General features: G+C 35.7%; 1 protein-coding gene across 7 annotated transcripts in view; it reads right to left on the bottom strand.

Annotated features, from left to right (window-relative positions):
- The window catches only part of DMTF1 (cyclin D binding myb like transcription factor 1), a 58,122-nt gene that overhangs the window by 18,792 nt on the left and 18,415 nt on the right, over nt 1–20,915 (bottom strand). For all 7 annotated transcript variants that reach the window (XM_072653233.1, XM_072653234.1, XM_072653235.1 and 4 more), the window contains 9 exons: nt 20,062–20,184; nt 18,814–18,908; nt 15,169–15,283; nt 11,621–11,697; nt 8,508–8,665; nt 6,982–7,014; nt 5,518–5,627; nt 2,823–3,051; nt 1,406–1,557 (listed from right to left, as the gene is read on the bottom strand). In XM_072653233.1, the coding sequence (XP_072509334.1) occupies nt 1,406–1,557; nt 2,823–3,051; nt 5,518–5,627; nt 6,982–7,014; nt 8,508–8,665; nt 11,621–11,697; nt 15,169–15,283; nt 18,814–18,908; nt 20,062–20,184 (1,092 nt within the window). The remainder of the gene's footprint in view (nt 1–1,405; nt 1,558–2,822; nt 3,052–5,517; nt 5,628–6,981; nt 7,015–8,507; nt 8,666–11,620; nt 11,698–15,168; nt 15,284–18,813; nt 18,909–20,061; nt 20,185–20,915) is intronic.

The following is a 20,915-nucleotide window of genomic DNA, read 5'->3' as shown; positions in this document are numbered from 1 at the left end:
TGTTGCCTTTATCATTTAATATTTAAAACACTGAAAATAGATACTGTGAAATATATGAACCAAATATTTAACAATATTTTTATTATGAAATTAATAAACTAAGTATGTTTATGTAAAAAGACTTTGGGCTATCTGACTATTGAGGAGCAACACCAGGAGTCAGTTTTTGGCTTACCATATCCCCTCCTCATGGTAGCTGGTAACATCAGTGCTAGAGGAGGGAGATGGCAAATTCTTTCCATTCACTAATCACAGCACTGCGGTTACTAAGGCTTGCACAAAAGTCTGCCTGTATAGACTCTGTCTCTTCTACTATTTATGACAAGCTAGCTTGATTCCCTTCCCTCTCTTCTGCTAATGGTACATATTTTGCTTAGTTTAATGTTACATAATAGTCATTCACCATTTTGCATTAACTCCTAGTTTTAAAAAAAAGTTAAATCTTTACAGCGAACCATTTATCCTTTCTTTTCTTTGTTTGGTTTTAGTTTGGAAAATGCAAGATGTTGAAAAGGGGACAATAACTTAAATCAGCTTTCAAAATGAACAGAAATTCAATTTACTAAAGAAAATCTAACAGATTTTAGTCTAACAGGTCAGTTTGTGAATGGGGAAAAAAAGGATGTTGTCATGGGGGGAGGAGGGATGGTATAGGAAGTTGAACATATTGGTACACCTGACTTTAATCATAATTCCATATGAAAACCTGGGATTTACACATGACAAATTAAGGTGTGAAAATTCTTTTAAAAACATTCTAAAAATTAACTTAGTTTCTATTAAAAAGAGTAAAATTAAGACTCCTTTAAATAGCAAGTTTCCTCAGGTTATTTGAAATGATACTGCTGACTAAAAACTGATCTACATCTTTTCAGAAAAAAAAATCCTTTGCACAAACATTGCCTTTTAAATATGTAAAATTTAATTCAACTTGACTATTTATTTACATATACCATGAACTTCTGATTTTAGAAGCTTTATGCATTTCAAAGATGTATTACCCTTTTTTGAAGAAAATGTAAAGTATTATTTATTGGGACTGAAAGTCCCAATACTAACACAAGATGAATGACTGTAGTTCCTTCATACTTCTAGGGACATCAAGCATTCCTGAGTGCATGACTAACTAGGCACATGAAAGAATCACTGTTATCATTATATTTCAGGAAAAAGTGGTAAAATAAATCTTGTAGCATAACCAGATCAACTCAGGATTTAAAGTTATGCTTCTTTAAAATGAGATGCCCTCCCATTCAGCAACAGAAAGTTAGAACAAACTTTCAGTCATAGTGATCAGCATTTTGTGGGTAGTATTGAACATTATGATCATACTAGATCCTTTTTTACACCAATAAATGAACACTCTGACAACAAAATGAACCACTAGGCACTATTAATACATTACCAGGGAATGAAACATCCTTGTGGTTTGCTATCTGCCTTTTGATGGTCCACCATTTACTTCGGAGCCACTGTGGTGATCGAACACTGCTCCATCCCTCGGCTAGTAGATCCCAGTTTATATCATTTTCATCAGCCACATCAAGCTCTGCTATCCTGATGGGTTACAAAAATTGGTGTCTATTAGGTGCTGCCCTTTGGAACTAATGGAAACCCTACCCGTATTTGTTTTTTTCTATGACTGCCCAAAAGTAGTATGGCACTGGAGACCATGGGAGAGGTACTGCCAAATTGTTGGAGAAAGTATCCTAGAGGCAGGCCAGATGTTCCAGAGCTACAGTTAATTATTTTAACCGTGAATAGTTAGAAGGTTGCCTGTGTCCAAATGTATCATTGTGCAAGTAAGGAGATGTTATTTAGAGTTTAGAGCATTACCACAGCTAAATTTTAATTGTGCTCTAAACCTGGTTCACAGTATGACTTTGAGCAAGTAACTGTTTTTCTGGGTCTTAGTCTTTCCAATTGAAAAACAGACGGTGGTTTATACTAGAGAAACATTGTAAAATTAGTTCTTTTTAAAAAAAAACACACACAACTCAAGGTAAAAAGCATTCCTTAAAATGGTATGAAAATATTTGGAGGCTAGGATGAGGTATCTTTTGTCATGAAATAGCATACTCAGACTGAATTTCAATACTGAAAACTTATCTAATAGCATAGTACTGAGTTCTTCAATGTCTTGTTCTTGCCTACAAGATTCATTGCTCATTCAAGTCATTCAGTTTTAAGGTTAAGCTAGGTAATTAAAAACCTCTAAATTAAGAAAAACACTTTAGTATCTACAGGACTAGTCTCATAATCAAAAGTTTTTCCCCTACAGTTATCCAGTTCACATATAGGCCAAGGTGGATGAATCGATTAAATGAGGTTACTCTATATTTTAAAGCTATATGTAGCTTATATGAAATGGAGGCATTTCTTCCAGTCTAGTTTTTAAGACTGGATAAACTCCAAACTAGGACCCCCTTTTTGGCAGCCTCAGCAGAGCAGCCAAGGATTGAAGGGCGTGGAGACTGAACAACCCTCTTCCCCCTAACCATGGTCCCTCCAGGCCAGGGCTGAGGCACAATAATGGGACAGTGGAAAAGCTTGCACTGCCGCTGTCTGTGCCGTACCTGTTCTGTGGATAGAGAGAGGACTTCAGTCTCCAGGCCTTCAATCTGGTACCTTGCCCGGGCACTAAATTCACTAAAAAGGAACAGAACAAAAAACAAAAAAGAGCTCAATATGAAGTACTTAGGAACTCGAATGAATCAGGTCACTATGAGAAGGATGATTTTCTGACTTTACACATTTAAGGAAACACAAAAAAGATGGCTAATCAGAACTGTATGACTCGCAGTAATTAGTAGGGCACAAACCTCAAGATGAGATTGATTTCATCCTCTTTGGTCCACTCTGTCCCCCCACTCTGTTTCCAGTTCAGGTAATTGAGCCATTTTGAGCGACACTGCTTTTCTGAGCGGGTCCCAACTCGTTCAGCAACAGCTGCCCAGGACACCCCCTGGGTGACAATGTCACCCGGCTCGGTACTTGTCAGTTCATGAACCACTTCGGCCAGCCTTTTCTCCTCCTCTTCTGTCCATTTCCCTGAAAAGAAGAAATCATCTAGGCTACCACCACTACCTGTCACCTGGTTTGTCTTTTCGCAAAGCAGAGACAGATTCATCAATACACATGCGATGATTGAAAGAAGCACATTACTTCTTCCAGCAGCTTAATTTCTGGACAATCCATTTAGGGGTTGCCAAATACACCTACATTTGCCCCAATGTGTTAAGTATACCAAGAAGCATTAACATTTCGAGGCAGAGCAACCAAAATTAGTTTAACAAAATTTAAAGAGAGACAAGCTGACAAAATGTACCATTAGTTTTTTGTTGTGCACTTTCCATGAAATTCTATGTAGCTCCTATACCAAAACCTACTCAGAAACTTCCATCAATTGAAAATCATATATTGTAGGTTTTACAGGGGTGGGAAACCTGCAGCCTTGAGGCCACATGTGGCCTTCTAGGTCCTTGGGTGCGACCTTTTGACTGAGACCAAGTTTTACAGAACAAATCTTTTTATTAAGGGGATGTGTTCTGTGAAGTTTGGATTCAGTCAAAGGGTTGAGGACCTATAGGACCACATATGGTCGTGAGGCCACATGGTCTCCACCCCTGTGTAGAATGTAATGAACATAGGAGGGTTAAGAAAGGAAAGGAAAATTTTAATACTGGCTATAGATAAGACTTTCTCTACAACTCTGGTCAAAGTTAATGATTTCCAGAAAGTCAAATTGGAATAGGATGACTAGAAATTGAGATTCTAACAGTTCAGTAATTAGGTTTGTCATTATACTATTTATGACAGTCTTCACTTGTAAGTACCTTAGAGCTACTCTGTGCCTCATGTTATACTATCACTAGGATACTTTATATTCCATAGGAGATCAAGAAAATTCTGCCTATATATGTTTCCTGCTTAAAATTATGACACTAAGGCTGGACAGCTTTTTTTGGCCTAAGCTAGTTAACAGAAGAGATCAGAAGCACAGAATTTCAGAACTATAAGGGATCTTTGAGATCATCTTGTCTGACCCAGATCCCTCATCCCCAGGCTGCTGGTGCCTTTTGATTCCACTTGTGTCACTTCTCTCACCATTTGGCCTTTGCTGTCAATTCTCATTTTCACCACTCTTACTACTTTACATTCCCTTTCATCACCTAATCATTCTTCCCATTCCATACTCGTTTCTCCTTCTACTTCCTTCCTTTATATCCTGCCACACTAATCTTTCCTATACACAGAGCTGGTGATGCCACTCAATATCCTTCCACGGCACCCTCATGTTTTCCAGTAAAGTTTAAACTAGTTTGCCTGAGATTCAAAGTCCATCATAATTTGAACCTATGGTACCCTTCTAGCCTTATTCTCATATATTGTCCTGTTCAGACTAATATCCATTATTCATAATTGAGTCTGCACAGTTACAGTACAACTGCACTTCAGGATCTCCTGCTTTTCCCCTGTCCATACTTGCATAATTTTGTTCACTTGTTTCTGTTACCTAAAATTTCCTATTCGTTTTCTACTTGGCAAATTCCTCTGATTCTTAAAAATGCAACTCAAAATGCCATATACTCCAGAAGGATTTTCTTTATCTCTCTTAATTGATAATGAGTACTCCCTTTTTAATAAATATTTGCTCATACCTGTCCTATACCCTTATTATCTTGTACCATTGTTATCCACGTATATGTCATGTTTTCCTACTAAAAAAAAAGTAAGCCCCATAAAAGCAGGTAGTATATCTTATCTAATCTGTGTAAAAAACCCAAAACAGTGGTCTGCACATGAAGTCTATTAAGTGGTTGGTGAATCAAATATAGGGGAATGGCATTCCTGAGGTAGAGATATTTTCATTTATATGTTTCAAATTGGGAGGGAAAGGCAAAATACAGCTTGTGGCTGGAGTTGTCTATTGGTAGTTCAGAAAATATATAAAACTGATAGAAGGAAGACTGAAGTAAGAATGAAGGACAAGGGAAAAAAAGAAAAAAAAAGAAAGAGGACAAGGATAAGCAAAGCGGAGAGACTGACGACTAATAAATGTATTGTCCTCCATTCCCATCCCAGTTTGGAAAGGGATAATGACCTATTTGAAACAAAAATCAAGTATGGATTTGGTAGAACCACTTATTAGACAAGTTTCCCAACAGGAAATACATCAAAGCTATCTCAAATGCAAAATGGGATTCCCTGCCTCATGGAAACACTGGTCCAAGTCCTTTTGAAAAGGAGGAAACTCTACACTGTTCTAAATGACTTATACAGAAAGAAAACACAACACTATATAAAGTGATGAACAAGAAAAAGTCTGTTTGACTTACTCCTAACCAAACCAAAAATACATTGGGTGTAGGGGAGAGACTAGCTTCTGAGCTTGACACTGAAGGTGGATGGAGAAACTTCTCTGCCGAATGGATCTGTGAATTATTTCTACACAGAGGATCACACAGGGTTTAAAATTCACACCCTGCAAGCAGTGCTGGCACACTGAAACAGTACCTGTATTGCAGGTATCCTTCATCAGCCGGCATCGATCTTTGACGGAGGATGCGCTTCTTCCAAGTGCCGCCCCTATTGTTGCCCAGTCATTGCCATGCTTTATCCGGAGCCTAAAACAAGAGTCTGCCAATCAGCATTTGGTTCAATTTGTTTTCTCCCTTTTTATTTCATCATTTATTCTTCATTCTTCTTCTTCCCATATGACTGGTTTGGAAGTTGTGGACAGCAATACTTTGAGAGTCAAAGTTTGAAAGTGTGGCCTTTTTGGGGGGGTCCACAGTTGTCTGTGGGTGAAAAAAACAGGCAGCAATTGCCTTTTTTCCTGGGTCAGAGAAGAAATAAGTAACTTGGATATGTCTTCGAAAAAGACCAAAATTTCCCCTCAGCCCACAACTGCTATATTGATACGGTCTCCCAGGTAGCTACAGATAATTTTCTTATTTCAGTAGTCTTCATTTGATCTTTTTCCACTTGTACTCTGATTTCTTATCTTTCTGTCCCACTATTTTATAACAGAATTTGTTCTCAAATATTTTTATTTCTTTTAATGTCATACCGCTGCTCCACCAAGGCACTTTAGTGGAACGGGAACTGGAGAGCAAGTCAGAACCTCTGGGTAGATAAGGATCTTGGCCCTACTCTTCACCAGTGGAGTGAAACTAAAGAAGCAAGCCACTACCTCTCTGGGCCTCAGTCAAGAAGGAGGAAGACCAGGTGACTCATCTCCAAGGTCTCTTCCTGCTAAATCTATAAGATACTGCCCAAACACATGAGCTTAAACTCTGCTTTGGGTGACTTGAGAGTAACCAAATGGTTTTTTGCTAGGAAATAGCACACACATCAGCAACATTTGCTAAACCATCATTATACATTAAATCACGAGGCATAAACTTGGCTTTCATCTCAATACTGAAGTCTCCAAAAGTCATGCTGGTGACTGGTTCTTTATATGTATATCTACTTTTAGGGCAGTAGAGTGGTGTAAACACTGGCATCAAAGGTTGATCTACTACTAAAAAAAGCCAAAAAATGAGTTTAGGGAAGAAAATGATTAGGAGTGAAGAGACCTGAATTCTATCTAGTCCTGCCTCTGTCATTGTCAGCCAAGGACAAATCACTTGACTTCCTTAAATTTTAGTTTTTCTATCTGTAAAATGGGAGTCAGAACACCTACTTTAACAACCTTAGTAGGCTGCTTCGAGGACCAAATGAGAATGGTATTGTAAGTGTTTTGAAAGCTACAAAATACTTTAGAGCAATTTAATATCATTTTCAGTCACTGCAATGACAGGTTAGCAAAATATGATGTTCAATTCTTAAACTCCCTGCCTGGACCACTAAATTAGCAATCACAGTACTCCAAAAATCTTTTAAAGTGTTCAAAGCAAATGCTTTTCAAAACAGAAGATATAAAAAGTATATCAGATCTTATTTACTGAAAAAACAGAAAACAAAAAAACTTACTCCTTAAGTTTTTCAATTTCTTCAGGAGTATACCTGGAGAATGCCGAGGGAGAAATTCAGAGAATCAGTTAGCGTGGAATAATATGAAGCTAAAAACCTTAACAAAAATCAATCTCATGTAAGAAAACAACTTGCAAACACTAAAAATGTTCAGAATAAAAACAGAGTTATAATTAAGACACAAATCTACTTTTGTTAACATAATCATAAATTTTAAAGGAGTTAGCGAGTAGGAAAACTAAAAAATGAATTTAAATGTTACTTTTCCTTTTCCTTTTTTTTTTTTAAAAACTCTATAAGAAAATATTTGCTTTAACTGAACATGGTCAGGGAATAAACAGGTCTCATTTTTTAAAAGTGCCAGTAAAAATACAATACTTCCTTATTTTAAGTCACAAACTTTCAGGTTTGGCATAGCATACTGTGTGTTTGATATTCTTCACGAAATTCTGTGTCTAAAATGCTTTTCTAAACTTTAAAACAAGGCTTTAACCCAATGTTTCCTCACCTCAATTTTGAAGAAAATTTAGACTTTCTGAAACCATGACCATTTCCTAAAGTGAGAAGGGTGACTGGAAATCTTGAGTACCAAATTCTATCGCCCCCAAAAAGAAAAATTTCAGCCAACTTCTTTACATTTGGACATTTGATATGCTTCGGCTCTAATCTGAAGGTCGTCTCTTAGTAACTAGTTATGAAACAACTTAGGACTGCAATGTGGGGGTTGGATTCAAAATGCTTATTTGCCAATAAGTTGCTCATTTTGAAAATATCAAGTCAATCAAGCTGCACACCATTCTTTAGTCTTCTTTCTCACTGCCATGGAAAGAGAATTTCTTTCCCTGCATATACATTTCGTTTTAAAATGTGCTGACTTCATGGAGTTGAGTATCAGAGAAAAAGTAACATAAGCCAGACTGGCAAAGGTGCCTAGAGGTCAAGACCTGAACAACGCTCATGCAAATAACTTCTAAAATTTCTATGTAGCAAGTAGGAATATTTTAACAAGCATCTATCTCTTGTACTTTTTCTGGACAATCTGTTACTATAAACAATGTATATTTTCAAATTCTATGCCTTCTTTTGTTTACAAAGTTATTTTTTTCCATTTGAATGTTGTATAAAATCTCTGACTTCAAAATGCTCATCTATGGAAAAGAGAGTATAGAAAATTTTGGTTCCAGAATTATGAAGAATTATTCTCATATTTTACAAACTACAGCACTTAGAAGCTTATTACCTTTAGCAACAGAGCAAAGTTCAACATGAGACAGGTTAAGATTTGGACCTTGGCCAGGGGGATTTTGTTACTAAACTAACCAAAGGGGCGTGTCTAAAGGTAGTTTCTGCTCACAACAAATGCAGTGATTCATTATAGGTAAGGCTCTAGTATAAATTCAGTTTGGTCTCTTATCTGGACCTTGGTAATACCTCTTACCACCATTTATAAGAAACCACATTTCCAAATGTATTTGTTTCTAGTCACTAGTCACAACATGTAGTATTAAAGGTTTCCATTTTCATACTTTCCCACATGGTTCCTGTCATCGTACATGCGAAGGACTCTTCTATATACTGCAAACAAAGGCCGGTTCAGACCCCACGCTATAGTCCTGTAGAAATCTTTTCTTTCATCTTTTGACATCTCAAAGATGATTTCTGTGGCATCTTTTATTCCACGTGCCTAAATGGGTTACATTTGTTTGATTTAGGGATTTTGGATACAAATGCATGCAACCATACTAAATTTCCTAAGTTTGCCATTTTTAATCTCAATTTTGCCACTTAGAAAAACAATGTGTATATATATATATACACACACACACACACACCATATTATCAGAAAAGCCACCGACAAACTTAAAAATGATGCAAAAAATGAAGTTTAAAAATATGAAAAATGATAGCAACTTCATTTTACAAATGAAAGGTGTCAAAGTGCTTTTAAAATTATGAATAATTTAAAATATTTTCTAAACAGATGATCTTCTATAAAGTTGTATTTGCCTCTTAATTCAATGAACATTTATTAAACTTTTGTTTTCTATCTCTGCAGACAGAAATGAGATGTAAAATGAATATCAAGAATCTATTTCTCCTAAGGAATCTGCTCTTGGCTTATGGTAGTTATTTTTACACCTTTCACTTTACTCATTATATGAGACAGAGTAGAGGTAAATGATTTAGTTATAAGGGATCTCAGAGGTACAACTACCTCATTTTATAAAGAAACTGAAACCCAGAGAGGCTAAGTGATTTGCCCATGGTCATAACAAGCTGATACCGGCACTCAGGTGTGGAGCTCTTTCCTACTATGCCAGGTACCAGGTGCTGACTGAACTAACAGGACTCTCCTGGGAAATAAATCACCGGAAAGCAGTCCAGAAAAAGCATCATGTATGTAGTAACAAGTATTTAAAAACTAAGTTCACTGTTTTCCCGCAAACCAACTCCAGTTCTACAGTGTTATTTCATCAATCTTTTTTTTTCCAGGAACCCAGGCTGGAAAACTTGGGAGTCATTCATGGCTACTCTCTCTATATCCAGGTAAATTACTCCTCAATCCTTTCCCAATGCTTCTCTTCCATTTTCACAGGTACCATGTTGGTCCAAATCCTTATTATTTCCAGGCTGGATAATTGCAGTGGTCTCTTAGCTGGTTCATCTCTCTGCATTATCTTTCCCTCAGTCAAGGAGCTGAGAATGATCATTTTAGGTGAGAATATTGGAGTCTAAGGAGTTTAAATGATTTGACTGAGGTCCAGAAGTTGAGTCTAGACAATAGATTTTTCTTAGCGGAAATGCACAGCTCCCTTTTAAATACCATTACTATTATTATTCATGGGGAAGTTGCCAGTGGTCATTTGGTAACACTTTAGTACTCTTCATTCTATAACAACTTTTTTTTCCTCTGCAGTTTTGGATAAATGTAGTTTCTATGTTTGTCTTTGTTAACTACTGCTCACTTAAAATTTAAGCTCCTACCCTGAGAGGAGACATTCTTTATATTAATTTCTGCAGATCATAAAGTAGTGAAGTTTGACATGAGTTTCATCTTATTAAGAGATTATGCTGGAGTACAAGTGCTCCCTTTTATACATAGAAAGAGCAAAAACTATAAAGCAGTTTTCCAAGTTTGCAGTGATACTGAGAATCTGCTGGAAGAGTAGGAAAAACTCGGGACATCACTGTCTCCCTCTTCAGAGCTCCTAAAGCACTTGTGATCTGGTTCACTCGTTTGGCATTCATTGTTATAAACTTAGTTATAATGTATATATGTCCACTAAAGCTTTACTCTGATGGATTTTTGAATGCTACGATGGCTGACTGACAGTTTTGGCAGGTCCTTCCATGCTAGAAAAGCTTCAAGTATAGGCCCAATGATGACGTCTGTTGTCCAAGGACCAATATAACTAAGTTTGTAGAAGCTCATTACCAAGTTGCCTGTAGGGTGACGAATTTTTTGTCCAAAGGAGCTCTGGAAGACCATTAGTATACCGTGCAGTTGTTATCTGCATGGGTGTAGGAATATCCACGATGACAAAAATCACAGATCATTGAAGTTGAAGTATACATCTTATCTCTTCAGTTAGATCATAAGATACTTGAGAACAGGGAACATATCTTATATTTTCTGTATCCCCTAAAGCATCTATGCAGTACCTTGCACATGGCTGTTACTCAATTAATATCTGTTGAGTGATTAAGCTAGAGGATAATGGCTAGAATTATACTCTCTACAATTCCATGGTAGCTCCCTTCTCTTCTCTCCAACTCCAAACATCTTGTCAGCAAACTCCCTGGATTTTGGACCTAATAGTTAATAATGGTCAACCATTATTTCTGAGGCAGTCCAGTAGCTGATAGCTCTGCCTTCACAGGAGAAGCAATCACATTCTAAGTAAGTCAGACCTTTAAGGTCAAAGAAAGAAATTAAATTCTTGGCCTTAAGACCACATAAACTGAATTGATTCTACAAAATATAGGTTTCTTACACAATTTTTAAAGTACAACATGTACTTTAAAGTCCCAAGACACTAAGGATTTACAAGCCTACTCTTAAGAGCTATAGCATAGGTACTTTAGAAAGGCAAGCTCAGACTTGAAATCTTGAAATTTTAGGTAGTTCAGAGTCATGGTCATGTACATTAGAACTATTAAGACATATTATGATGGTAAATTCTAATACTGCAAATAATTATAAATTCCTAGGGATACCTGTGTTAAAATTATGCTTTAATTTTTTTTTTACAAACAGAAATCTGATTAATGAAAGTAATTAAAAACCCAATGAAATGTTATATCAAGAAAGTAAGATTTAAAGAAAAGTAGGAAGATTTATATAAAACGATATAGTTGAGAAAATAGAATCAAAACAAAAAAAATCACTGACAATGTCTTATAAAATAAAACACAATAATAACAGCAACAAAATCTGGGAAAATGTACAAAAGAAAAAGGAATGAAAAGGGGACATGAAAGCAAACAGAATGTTTTTAATTATTATTTTGTTAAAGTTAATACAAACAAATGATAATTGATTTAGAGTTTATAGTTTTATGCTTAATCATTTTTATTTTATCTGAATGTTCTTGTTGGATTAAATGAATTAAACATAAAAATACATTATAATAGATACCTTTAGATAACGTTCAATATTACTCATTAAAATGTCAATTTCTTCCTTTGACCACATTCCCTGCTTCCATTTATGCCCTAAAAAAAACAATAAGCAATGTCATGGAAACTGTTATTGCTTGCTATCAAGAGTAACAAAGTTACTGATTAAATTTGTAAAGTAGACAAATAAACATCTGAAAAAACTCCAACTTTCTAAGTTGCTTTCACATTACCTGGTTTTATATTATTTACTCTTAAAATTTTTCTCTATGAAAATTTTGTGAAGAAGAGAGAATGAGAAAGAGAGGGAGAAAAAAATAGATATTAACTATACCAATTTGTATGGTTAGTTTGGATTCCAAAATCCTCATCCTATAAAGAGAACACACACACACACACACACACACACACACACACACACATCTTAAGACAGGCAAAAGGAAACATTTAAACATAATTTAATGGGATTTATTATTCATTTTCATTCAATACTTTCCTTATCCTTCTGATTTAATACTCCAGTTTTCAAATAGATCTGTGATCTCATCAATTTGGGTATTCCTTCCAATAAATGATGCAGATGACAACCCATTCATGTTTGCCCATCCTACAGGACTATTGTTTATGTCTTCCCATAAGTTGTCAGAGGGGTTCTGTTCAAAGTGCTGAGCTTTCTTTAGATTGCATTAACATCATGAATTGCACCAATGAAGCACACTGACGATCTCTCTTCTTTCTCAATCACACATCTGAAATCATTTATAGTGCTTCTTCTGCATAATTCTGCATTTGCAGTATGTTGCTTCCTGCTCATCCCCACCATTCACCTCTCCATTGTTCTTTGGGTGATTCACAATTTCAGTTCTTGTGTCGCAGACTAGTCTCAGACTAGTGTTCTGGGACTTAGTCACACAATACTATCAGAAGAATTTTTGTTGCTGTAGTTCTAAACATGGAATTTCATCAGTGTGAGGAACTCTCAACATGGAAACTCTCTCCATTGAAGCAGATATCATTTCCCCATTTCATCTAGTTATATCCTTAATAATTAGGATATAATGATTACAATGGTTTTACTTAGCTGAATCTTTCTTACAATCTTAACAATCTTTCTTCCAAACTACTTTTTCCTTTCACTGCTTCTTGCCGTTTTGAGGTGATGTTCCTCATAATTTAGCATCATCTTTTTCATATTTTATAAATAATTCATATTGTAAACTATTATTGCCTTTGGCTGACATATCCCACTAGTTAGCAAGAAGATCATAAAAGCCAAAGTGGCCATATAAATTGGTGTAGTTGATATCAATTTTTTCTCTCACTCACTGTATTTTGATTTGACGACTAATTTTTTTTTTTTGTTTTAGTCAGTTTTAGTCTCCTTGTAATGGCAATCAACTCATCTTGGTTACACTTTTCTATAAAATTGTTATAATGTTAGTGTCTTTTCCTTCATCCATTTCCCAATATTTAGCATCAATTATTAATTTAAATAGGTCAGGTTAAAGTTTTAAAAGTTACATATATCAGAACTTCTGTCATTTTTATTCTTCTACTTTTGCATAGATTTTGATCTTTGTTCTAACAAACTGGTGATGCATTTATAAATACAAAGATTAAAGAATGAATTTCACATCAATAATTAGCTATTTCCTAGCTATTAAAATATAATCAGTTTTATTTTTTGTGATGTTATTTTATGTTCACCATATCCTGTATTTCCCTGTACTTTTCTCAAATAAAGGATTGATTTATGGGCATGAGACTTTTATATATTTAATTTCTAAGTTTTTTGGCTTCTCTCATCCCTTACTTCCTAATTATATTTTTTGCCATTCTTATCTATGCCTACCCTTGCATTGAAATCACTGAGCTTCAAAGTATATCCTAACTTAATTTAAAAGATCTTGTAAGTTTTCTTCAATAAATCTCTCTTCATTCTCTGTAGCAGATATTAGTGTATAAGCTGCAGTTGTTTCCATCATGGTCATTTTCAAATAAGAAAAACAGCTAACATTTATAGAGTGTTTTAAGATTTGCAAAGTACTTCACAATATAGTATCATAATATGAGTAGCTAATAAGAGAATCTACAAAACATTCTTCCATTCCTTCTTTTGATTTTGTATATAGTAAGGAAAACAAGACTGATATGGCTTAGTTTTTTCAGTATATTATCTTCTTGTTGGTAACTGGACATGTACCTTACAATTAGAGTATCAAAAGCTCAGTAAACATCTATAGCTAGTCTACCCTCTGTTACATTCTAATTGAAGAAATGGGAAAAGGCCATCCAGGACTGAGAGCACCTGGTATTCTTTTTTGTTTTATGCAAAACAATGTCCTGGAAATACCAACAGAAGAGCAAGTTCTTGCTTTCAAGCTTATATACCAAATACAGGAAGGAACACATTAGGAGACTTCAGTGCAAAAGAAGGGCATGATCCTTAAGGTTCAGCAACAAAGCAGATGATGCTGCATCTTTTTTAGGGTCATTTCCATCAAGAACGTCACACTCATTTCTGACATTGAGCCACCTGATGGTACCAAGAACTCTGGTGGTGAGAATTTTTCATTCTGGGTCTTTAGCAGCGTTAGTAGAGGCAGTTGCCAGGTTTCATCTCCACAAGGATTGTTTTTGTGCATGATGGCTGTGGGGGCTGGGCTGGAAGTAGGTAGTCATGGGTGGACATGCCTAAAGAAATCAGAGTGACCAGGTGGTGAGCTTTTGCTCACTTAGCCAGTCTGGTCCTTGGAAAGCAGCAGACACAGCCTGTTACCAGAGCTCTACTTCAAACCTTTACAGTGTGGCAGAATCTGTCACAGCTTGTGCTCCATTGGCACAGCCTTCAAGAAACTAGTCATCTGTATACCACAATGACAGACTAGGGGAAGGGGGGGACAGGTCTTCCTGGAGGTCTAGTTCTATATTTTGCTAAAATGAGGCCCATGAACTTGTAGGAAGATCCTTCTAGGCGGTTTGTTTGATACTTACTAATGTTCAAATTTAATTTAATTTTTAAAAATAATTATTAAGAACAAGCATATCCCAAAGAGGTTATATAGCATGTTATCTGCTAAAGTCTCCTGTAGTTAGTTATCTTTCTTTCAACATAATATGCAGCTAGTTCCTATCTAAAGATGGATATGGCATACATACATTCATGTGTTATTAAGTACACAGAAAGCCCTGAACATCCTGGCAGCACAATGGTCAATAATGGCTCTAAAATCACTGACACTTAATGTTTTATTAATTTTCTCTGTTTCCTTTCCACACTGATTATCTTAGCATCACTTAGCAGTTTCTAGATCTCCCCTCATCACCAAGCTGGTAGTGAAAACAGTACACACGAAGAATAACTAGATGATTATTAGGTCAAAGTAGCACTGAAGCAAGGTTAAGTACTCGTGAAACAATAACTTGACCTTAATTCATGTCTCCATAGTAGCAAACTAGCAACTACATTGTTGTAAGAGAATCCTAGACTTCATTCACTCCACACATGATGAGAGCCATACTTCCATTTCCCCCAGGTAGTAGGACCAAAGTCACTGAGTATTGTACCTTTGTTAGTCAGTGAATCCTTATCCTCTTTAGTAGTAAACCAAGCCTGGCTAACAGCTGAAACCTCTTCATTGCCTAAGGGAGACACATCATCCAACTGTTCATTCTGTAGGATCTTTAAAGGAAAATATGAAGAAAAGATCATTAACTCAACGAATGTTTTATGATTCTTCTGTGTTCTGTAATTCCAGATATACACAGAATTTTTGATTAAAACAATGAGAAATACGGAAATTAAGAATAAGATGGTTATGAAGGATAGTAAAAATCATTTGCTCGAAAGAAGTAATAAAAATATTACCTAATATTTCTGTGGTGCTTTACAATCGCAAATATAATTAATTGCACTTAATATATATTATTTCATTTTATCTTATAATAACCCAAGATGATAGACCCTTAAAGAAACTGAGGCTCAGCGTGATTTAAGTCACACAATTAGGAAGTAGCTGATGCAAGATCCGAACCAAGTCTTTCTTGATTCCATGTGCAACACTGTAGCCACTATGCCACTGTTTCCTAATTAGCTATAGTTGATTCAGTGAAGCAAACGTTTCCTTGTGTTTTTATTTAGTGTGAAGTTAAAATCTTTTGTATAAACAAAATATTTTCCTTTCTGTCATTTTATTGTATACAATGGTTCATTTTTACAAGTTAACAGGAACTTTTTGAGCTACAAATCCTAGGTATAAACCTTGGCTATTCTACTTATGACCTCCATGACCGTAGGCAAGTCATTAAAACTCCATGGGCCTTTGGTTCCCTTTCTATAAACTTAGGGTGTGGGCTAGGTGATCTAGCTCTAAGTCTGTGATCATAAGTCATAAATCAGAAATGTCAGATTTCATATAGTAGACTTTAAAGAAGAACTGAGTAATAAATTCAGCCTGTATCTGAATCTGAATTAGTTAGACCAAACCTGTCTGGGTATTGTTAGGGTGTCCCCAGCACAGTGCCTAGCATATAGAAGACACTTAAAAATATTTGCTGATTAACCAATGCAAGAATGGTCTGTACTACAATCTTGTATTTGGTATGACATATCAGAAATTCTAGATTGACAGGTGAGAGATAAGATACTTTCACCACTATATTCTCTAAGTAATTTGTATGGTGTCATGGTGGCCTTGGTTAACCTTTTGCAACTAATGTTTACTAAATTTCTAAAATCAGCAGGACTCACATGCTGAGAGTACTAACACTTCCAGGTCTACTGATGGGATTCATGGGATACCATTGTTGGAACAGCAAAGCACGTTAAAGATCATCTAGTTCAAACCCCCTTCATTTTATGGAAAAGGTTATGAAGGACTCTGAATGCCAGACTGAGGATTTTATGCAGCTATGTGGCACACTGGATTTGGAGTCAGGAAGACCTGAGTTCAAATTTGGTGGAAAACCAACAGAATATAGTCAGATAAAAAGATTTTGGAATTCCTGAACATGGAATTGTTACATCTGTGGGTGATGGTGAAATCAAGAGGATGACCCTCTTTGTGTGTGGCTGAGGAAGTGTAGAGGAATAGCTCATGAGAGGTAAGTTTGTTGAGGAATTGTGTGGTTATGGTGTTTGAGGGAGAATCAATATGTATGTTGAAGTTCCCTAGTATGAGGGCAGGAATCAGGGAGGAGAGAAAATGTATCCTTGGGTAAGTGGTGCCAGGTCTGAGAAAGGCGGGGATAACTCTGAAAGTAGACAGAGAAAGCAGCTGAACCTCACCACAGCACCCAATGGAAACAGAGAATGCATCTTGAAACACAATTCTATGCCTACTAGTTATGCCTATTAGTTCTGCCTTTATCAAAAAAGGTTTTTTACCAATGGAATGTGTAGCTGGAACTTAATCTCTATGTTAAAATATTATTGTAATACCAACTGAAGGCTAAAGAAATTATGGCACATGATTGTAATGGTATATTTATTGTATCATGTGAAATGACAATTATGAAGAATTCAAACAAGCATGGCAAGACTTTATATATGAAATGTTGTAGAGGAAAGTAAGTGGAACTGAGGGAAGAATGATATACATAACTATAATAATGTAAATGAAAGAATAGAAGAACTGAATTCTAGGTATTATAATGATCCATACTGGAGCCTAAAGAAAGGTTGAGAATGTGTACCTCTCTTCCTCTTTTTGCAAAGGTTGGGGACTACGTATACAGAATGTGGACTGTACACTCTGACATGACTTATGTGTTCTATGGCTCTGTTGAACTGCTTGCTTGTTTGTTTTTTTAACTTTGTTATAAGGGATGGTTGCTGGGTAGAGAAGTGGGGAGGGATATATTCAGAAATGAAGATGAAGTGAAAACAAAAACTATGAATGAAAACAAAAATTTAAAAGAATAGCACGGAAAAAATCAGGTTAGAAACATCATTTCTCTCATACTCCCCTTAAATACTACATTCATGTACAATATCTATTTCCACTTTGAGTCTTTCCAGACTCAAAGTCCCCTCAAGTAAAACACTAAGAAGGTTGGAATCACATGCTATAGAGTTATACAGTTTTGCTAATACTACAAAGATGAATACAGAAAATTAACAGCAATCTTTACCTCTCTACACCCCCCAGTCATGTCTGGTATTAAAAAAACCCAACAACTCTATTAATTCAAATTCACCAGTTACAATCCACTGTAATTACCATCTGCATTACATTCCTATCACACCTTAAAAACAGCAAAAAGTTCCAAACTTTATTCTTTCTCAAGACTCTTGGTCAGCTGGTCTCCTCTCTTACCTTACGGAGAAGATTAAAGTCATCCGTTGTGAATTACTGCATCTTTCCTCTTTCACTTTTCAAATCTTGTTTCTTCAAATAACCCCTAATCTTACCTTTGGGTCTCAGAGAAGAAGTGACCTTCTAAGGTCACCTTGGTAACCCTTCCATTGTGCCCAAAATCCTGCCCCCTCTGGGGCCTTGCTCCATTAATCATACCTATATTCATTCATCTTAGACAATGGATCTACAATTAAAGGATAAATGTTTGAATTCTGGAATGGGTAAGTCATGTAAATCTGAGCCTCAATTTCCTTATCTGTAAAATGAGAGAATTGGATTTTTGAGGTACCTTCCAAATCCATATTCTAAGATCTTTAATCTATGTTTAACTCAAATGTGCACAAGTTGTCTCTATCCTAAAAAACTTTCCCTTGACTCTGTCACCCTCTCAAATGACTAATCACTTTCTTTCTCCTCTTTTTCCACTATCCAATTTACAGAAGGAAGTCTATGCCAGCTTTCTTAATTTCTTTACTTTTCACTCCTCAGCCCCTTGTGCCAATTTGCTTGTTTCCATTACTAAACTTAAATTACTATCTCCAAGGTGACCATGGACTTCTTAAGTGTCAATACAATGACTTTTTCTCAATCTTTATCCTCTGATCCTTTTACACAGTTTGACTACATCTCCTTCCTGATACCTTCTCTTTCCTTATTAGCTTCAGTGACACTGTTCTTACCTGGTTCTCCTTTCAAGTCTCTTCACCTGGTTTCTTTTTCTCTTTCTACCCCACTTATCTCACTCCAGTGGCTAAGATCAAAATATTGCAAGTTTCTCTTCAAATCGATCAGCACTGCCAAAAGTCAGTGTTGGCCAATCCCATTCTGAGTCAAGTTGGAAGGTTTACTGTACCTGGATCTGTGTCACTGTTCCTTCAGTAATCTCATCATCTGCCACCTCTGTGGTAGCAGTCATAGTCACCTCAAAGCTTTGATCATTTTCTGAAACTTCAAGAGACGTAAAGTTAGAAGAATAACTAATCTCCAGAACATAGGCCATCCATAACAAGAATGGCTAATTCTAGCTACAATGAAAGCGATAATGAAAAGGTATTTGAACATTTATTTTCTATCACAAAGTTATTATACTCTTGGGCAATACTCTTCTGTGTGGTTGAAAGGACTTACTCATATCTATAACACTGTGCTAATGTGGCAGTTTTTAAAAGCATATTACATAATTCCAAATGATTATAAATCTACTTCTTTCACATCAGAATATATGAAAGTAACACTTTTTGTATTTTAATATATTCAGTGTTACTGTGGTACTTTTGTCCCTAGATGTGCTTCATGTCACTTTTTCAGAGGTGGGGATAGATTTGCTATGATTCATCCTTATCATCTCAGCTATTCTCATTGGTGAGGAAAAACATACATGATCAGAATTAGAGTTTTGTTAATGACCATGAAATTAAGCAAAACATGTAATTTGTATTAATCCTAGCCTTGGTAGCAGTTTCTGCTGGCCAAATTACTTCATAAGAAACTATTTGTACCATGCTGGATCACTCTAATATGTTAAAAATTTCATAAAATTTCAACTTAGATTTCCTACCCATGGCTCTATTTGTGCAGTGAACCAAGTCAATTCTTAAATCATCTGACAACAAATGATTATTAAAAGAAGTAAAACATCATTAGGAGGAAAGAACACTCACTCCCCAAATCTCTTTTATTGCCTTTCTATAAAGTCCCATGATAAAAGCTAAAAACCTTATTTCTTATTGAATCTAATAAGTAAATAAATCTGTATGCAAAATAAATCTATACATAGGTACTCATCTTCAAGCTGAAAAACTGTACTTAAAAGATTGACACTTTTCTCTGAGTCAGAGACATTTTGACCTAAATGATCTCAAAATATGTCCATGGTGAGAACTTTTAACTTCTTTAACATTAACTAAATTGAAACTACTATTTAATTGCCTTGTAACTGAAAACTCATGTAAATTAGTTTAATAACCTTGTTAGAATAAGTAAAAGTAAACAAGGCTTAGACTTTACCTAGAAATGCTGGCTCTCGTGTACACATGAATTCTTAAAGTTTATGTTTTTAGTAAATTAAAGAATGTAGTGCCCTTAACATGAAGGGACTTACGTGGAAGTGCAACAACTGATATGCAGGGTGTAGAATCCTCAATACTCTGGTCATCCTCAGACGACAAACACAGTCTCTTGTTTGGAGGTTCAGTACTATCTTCTGAATCTATTTCATCAGTCTCTAATAACAAAAAAAGATCCAGTGCTCTATTAACAAGCAAAAAGCTCAGAAAAAAACTAAAATCAAGGATCAAAATTGAAAACTAAGATTCAAGTCAAAGAAGATTAGATTGCATCTTCCCTAGCCATGTGCCTAAGCTCCCCAAATCCAGAGTGAAAGAAGAGGACATTAGCCAGGGGGCATCTTGTCTATGCCATCAGTGTCAGTCTGCTAACCAAAGGAAACATATTTACAAAAGTGCTACTTCAAAGGACCCCCAGTTTGGGGTAGTCTAGTAAATGCTTTACTTCATCTACAAAGACAACAGTGGAAATGTATTTATCTAGTTAAAAAGTTGGAGTACCTCAATGTATTATATAAATAAGCAGATTAAATGTTACTATCATTCTGAAATTCCTTCAAAGGTTTAAAAAGGAAGTCTATTTAAGCTGTAATTTAGAAACTGGGGAGAATATCGCTTTCCCTCTCTAATTTCCAACACAGGGTGTTTCTTCCAAAAGTCTTAGCACAGTTTTTAGCTTTATGAGTGCACTAAGACTTTTGGGACATCCTATACACATATTACACTATTAGCATTGAAGTGCATGACAGCAAAAGGTGTAAATATTTGTATAATCATTATGACTAAATGACCAACTTCTGAGAACAATAAGTTAAAGTGGCAGGGTAAAAGTCATAAATAAAATGCAAAGAAACATAAAGTCAAGCTTAATCATGTGAAGACCTTTGTT

The sequence above is a fragment of the Notamacropus eugenii genome, chromosome 3 (assembly GCF_028372415.1).
Source record: "Notamacropus eugenii isolate mMacEug1 chromosome 3, mMacEug1.pri_v2, whole genome shotgun sequence".
In the NCBI taxonomy this organism is placed as follows: Eukaryota; Metazoa; Chordata; class Mammalia; order Diprotodontia; family Macropodidae; genus Notamacropus; species Notamacropus eugenii.
This window is presented reverse-complemented; position numbering and strand designations above follow the sequence as displayed.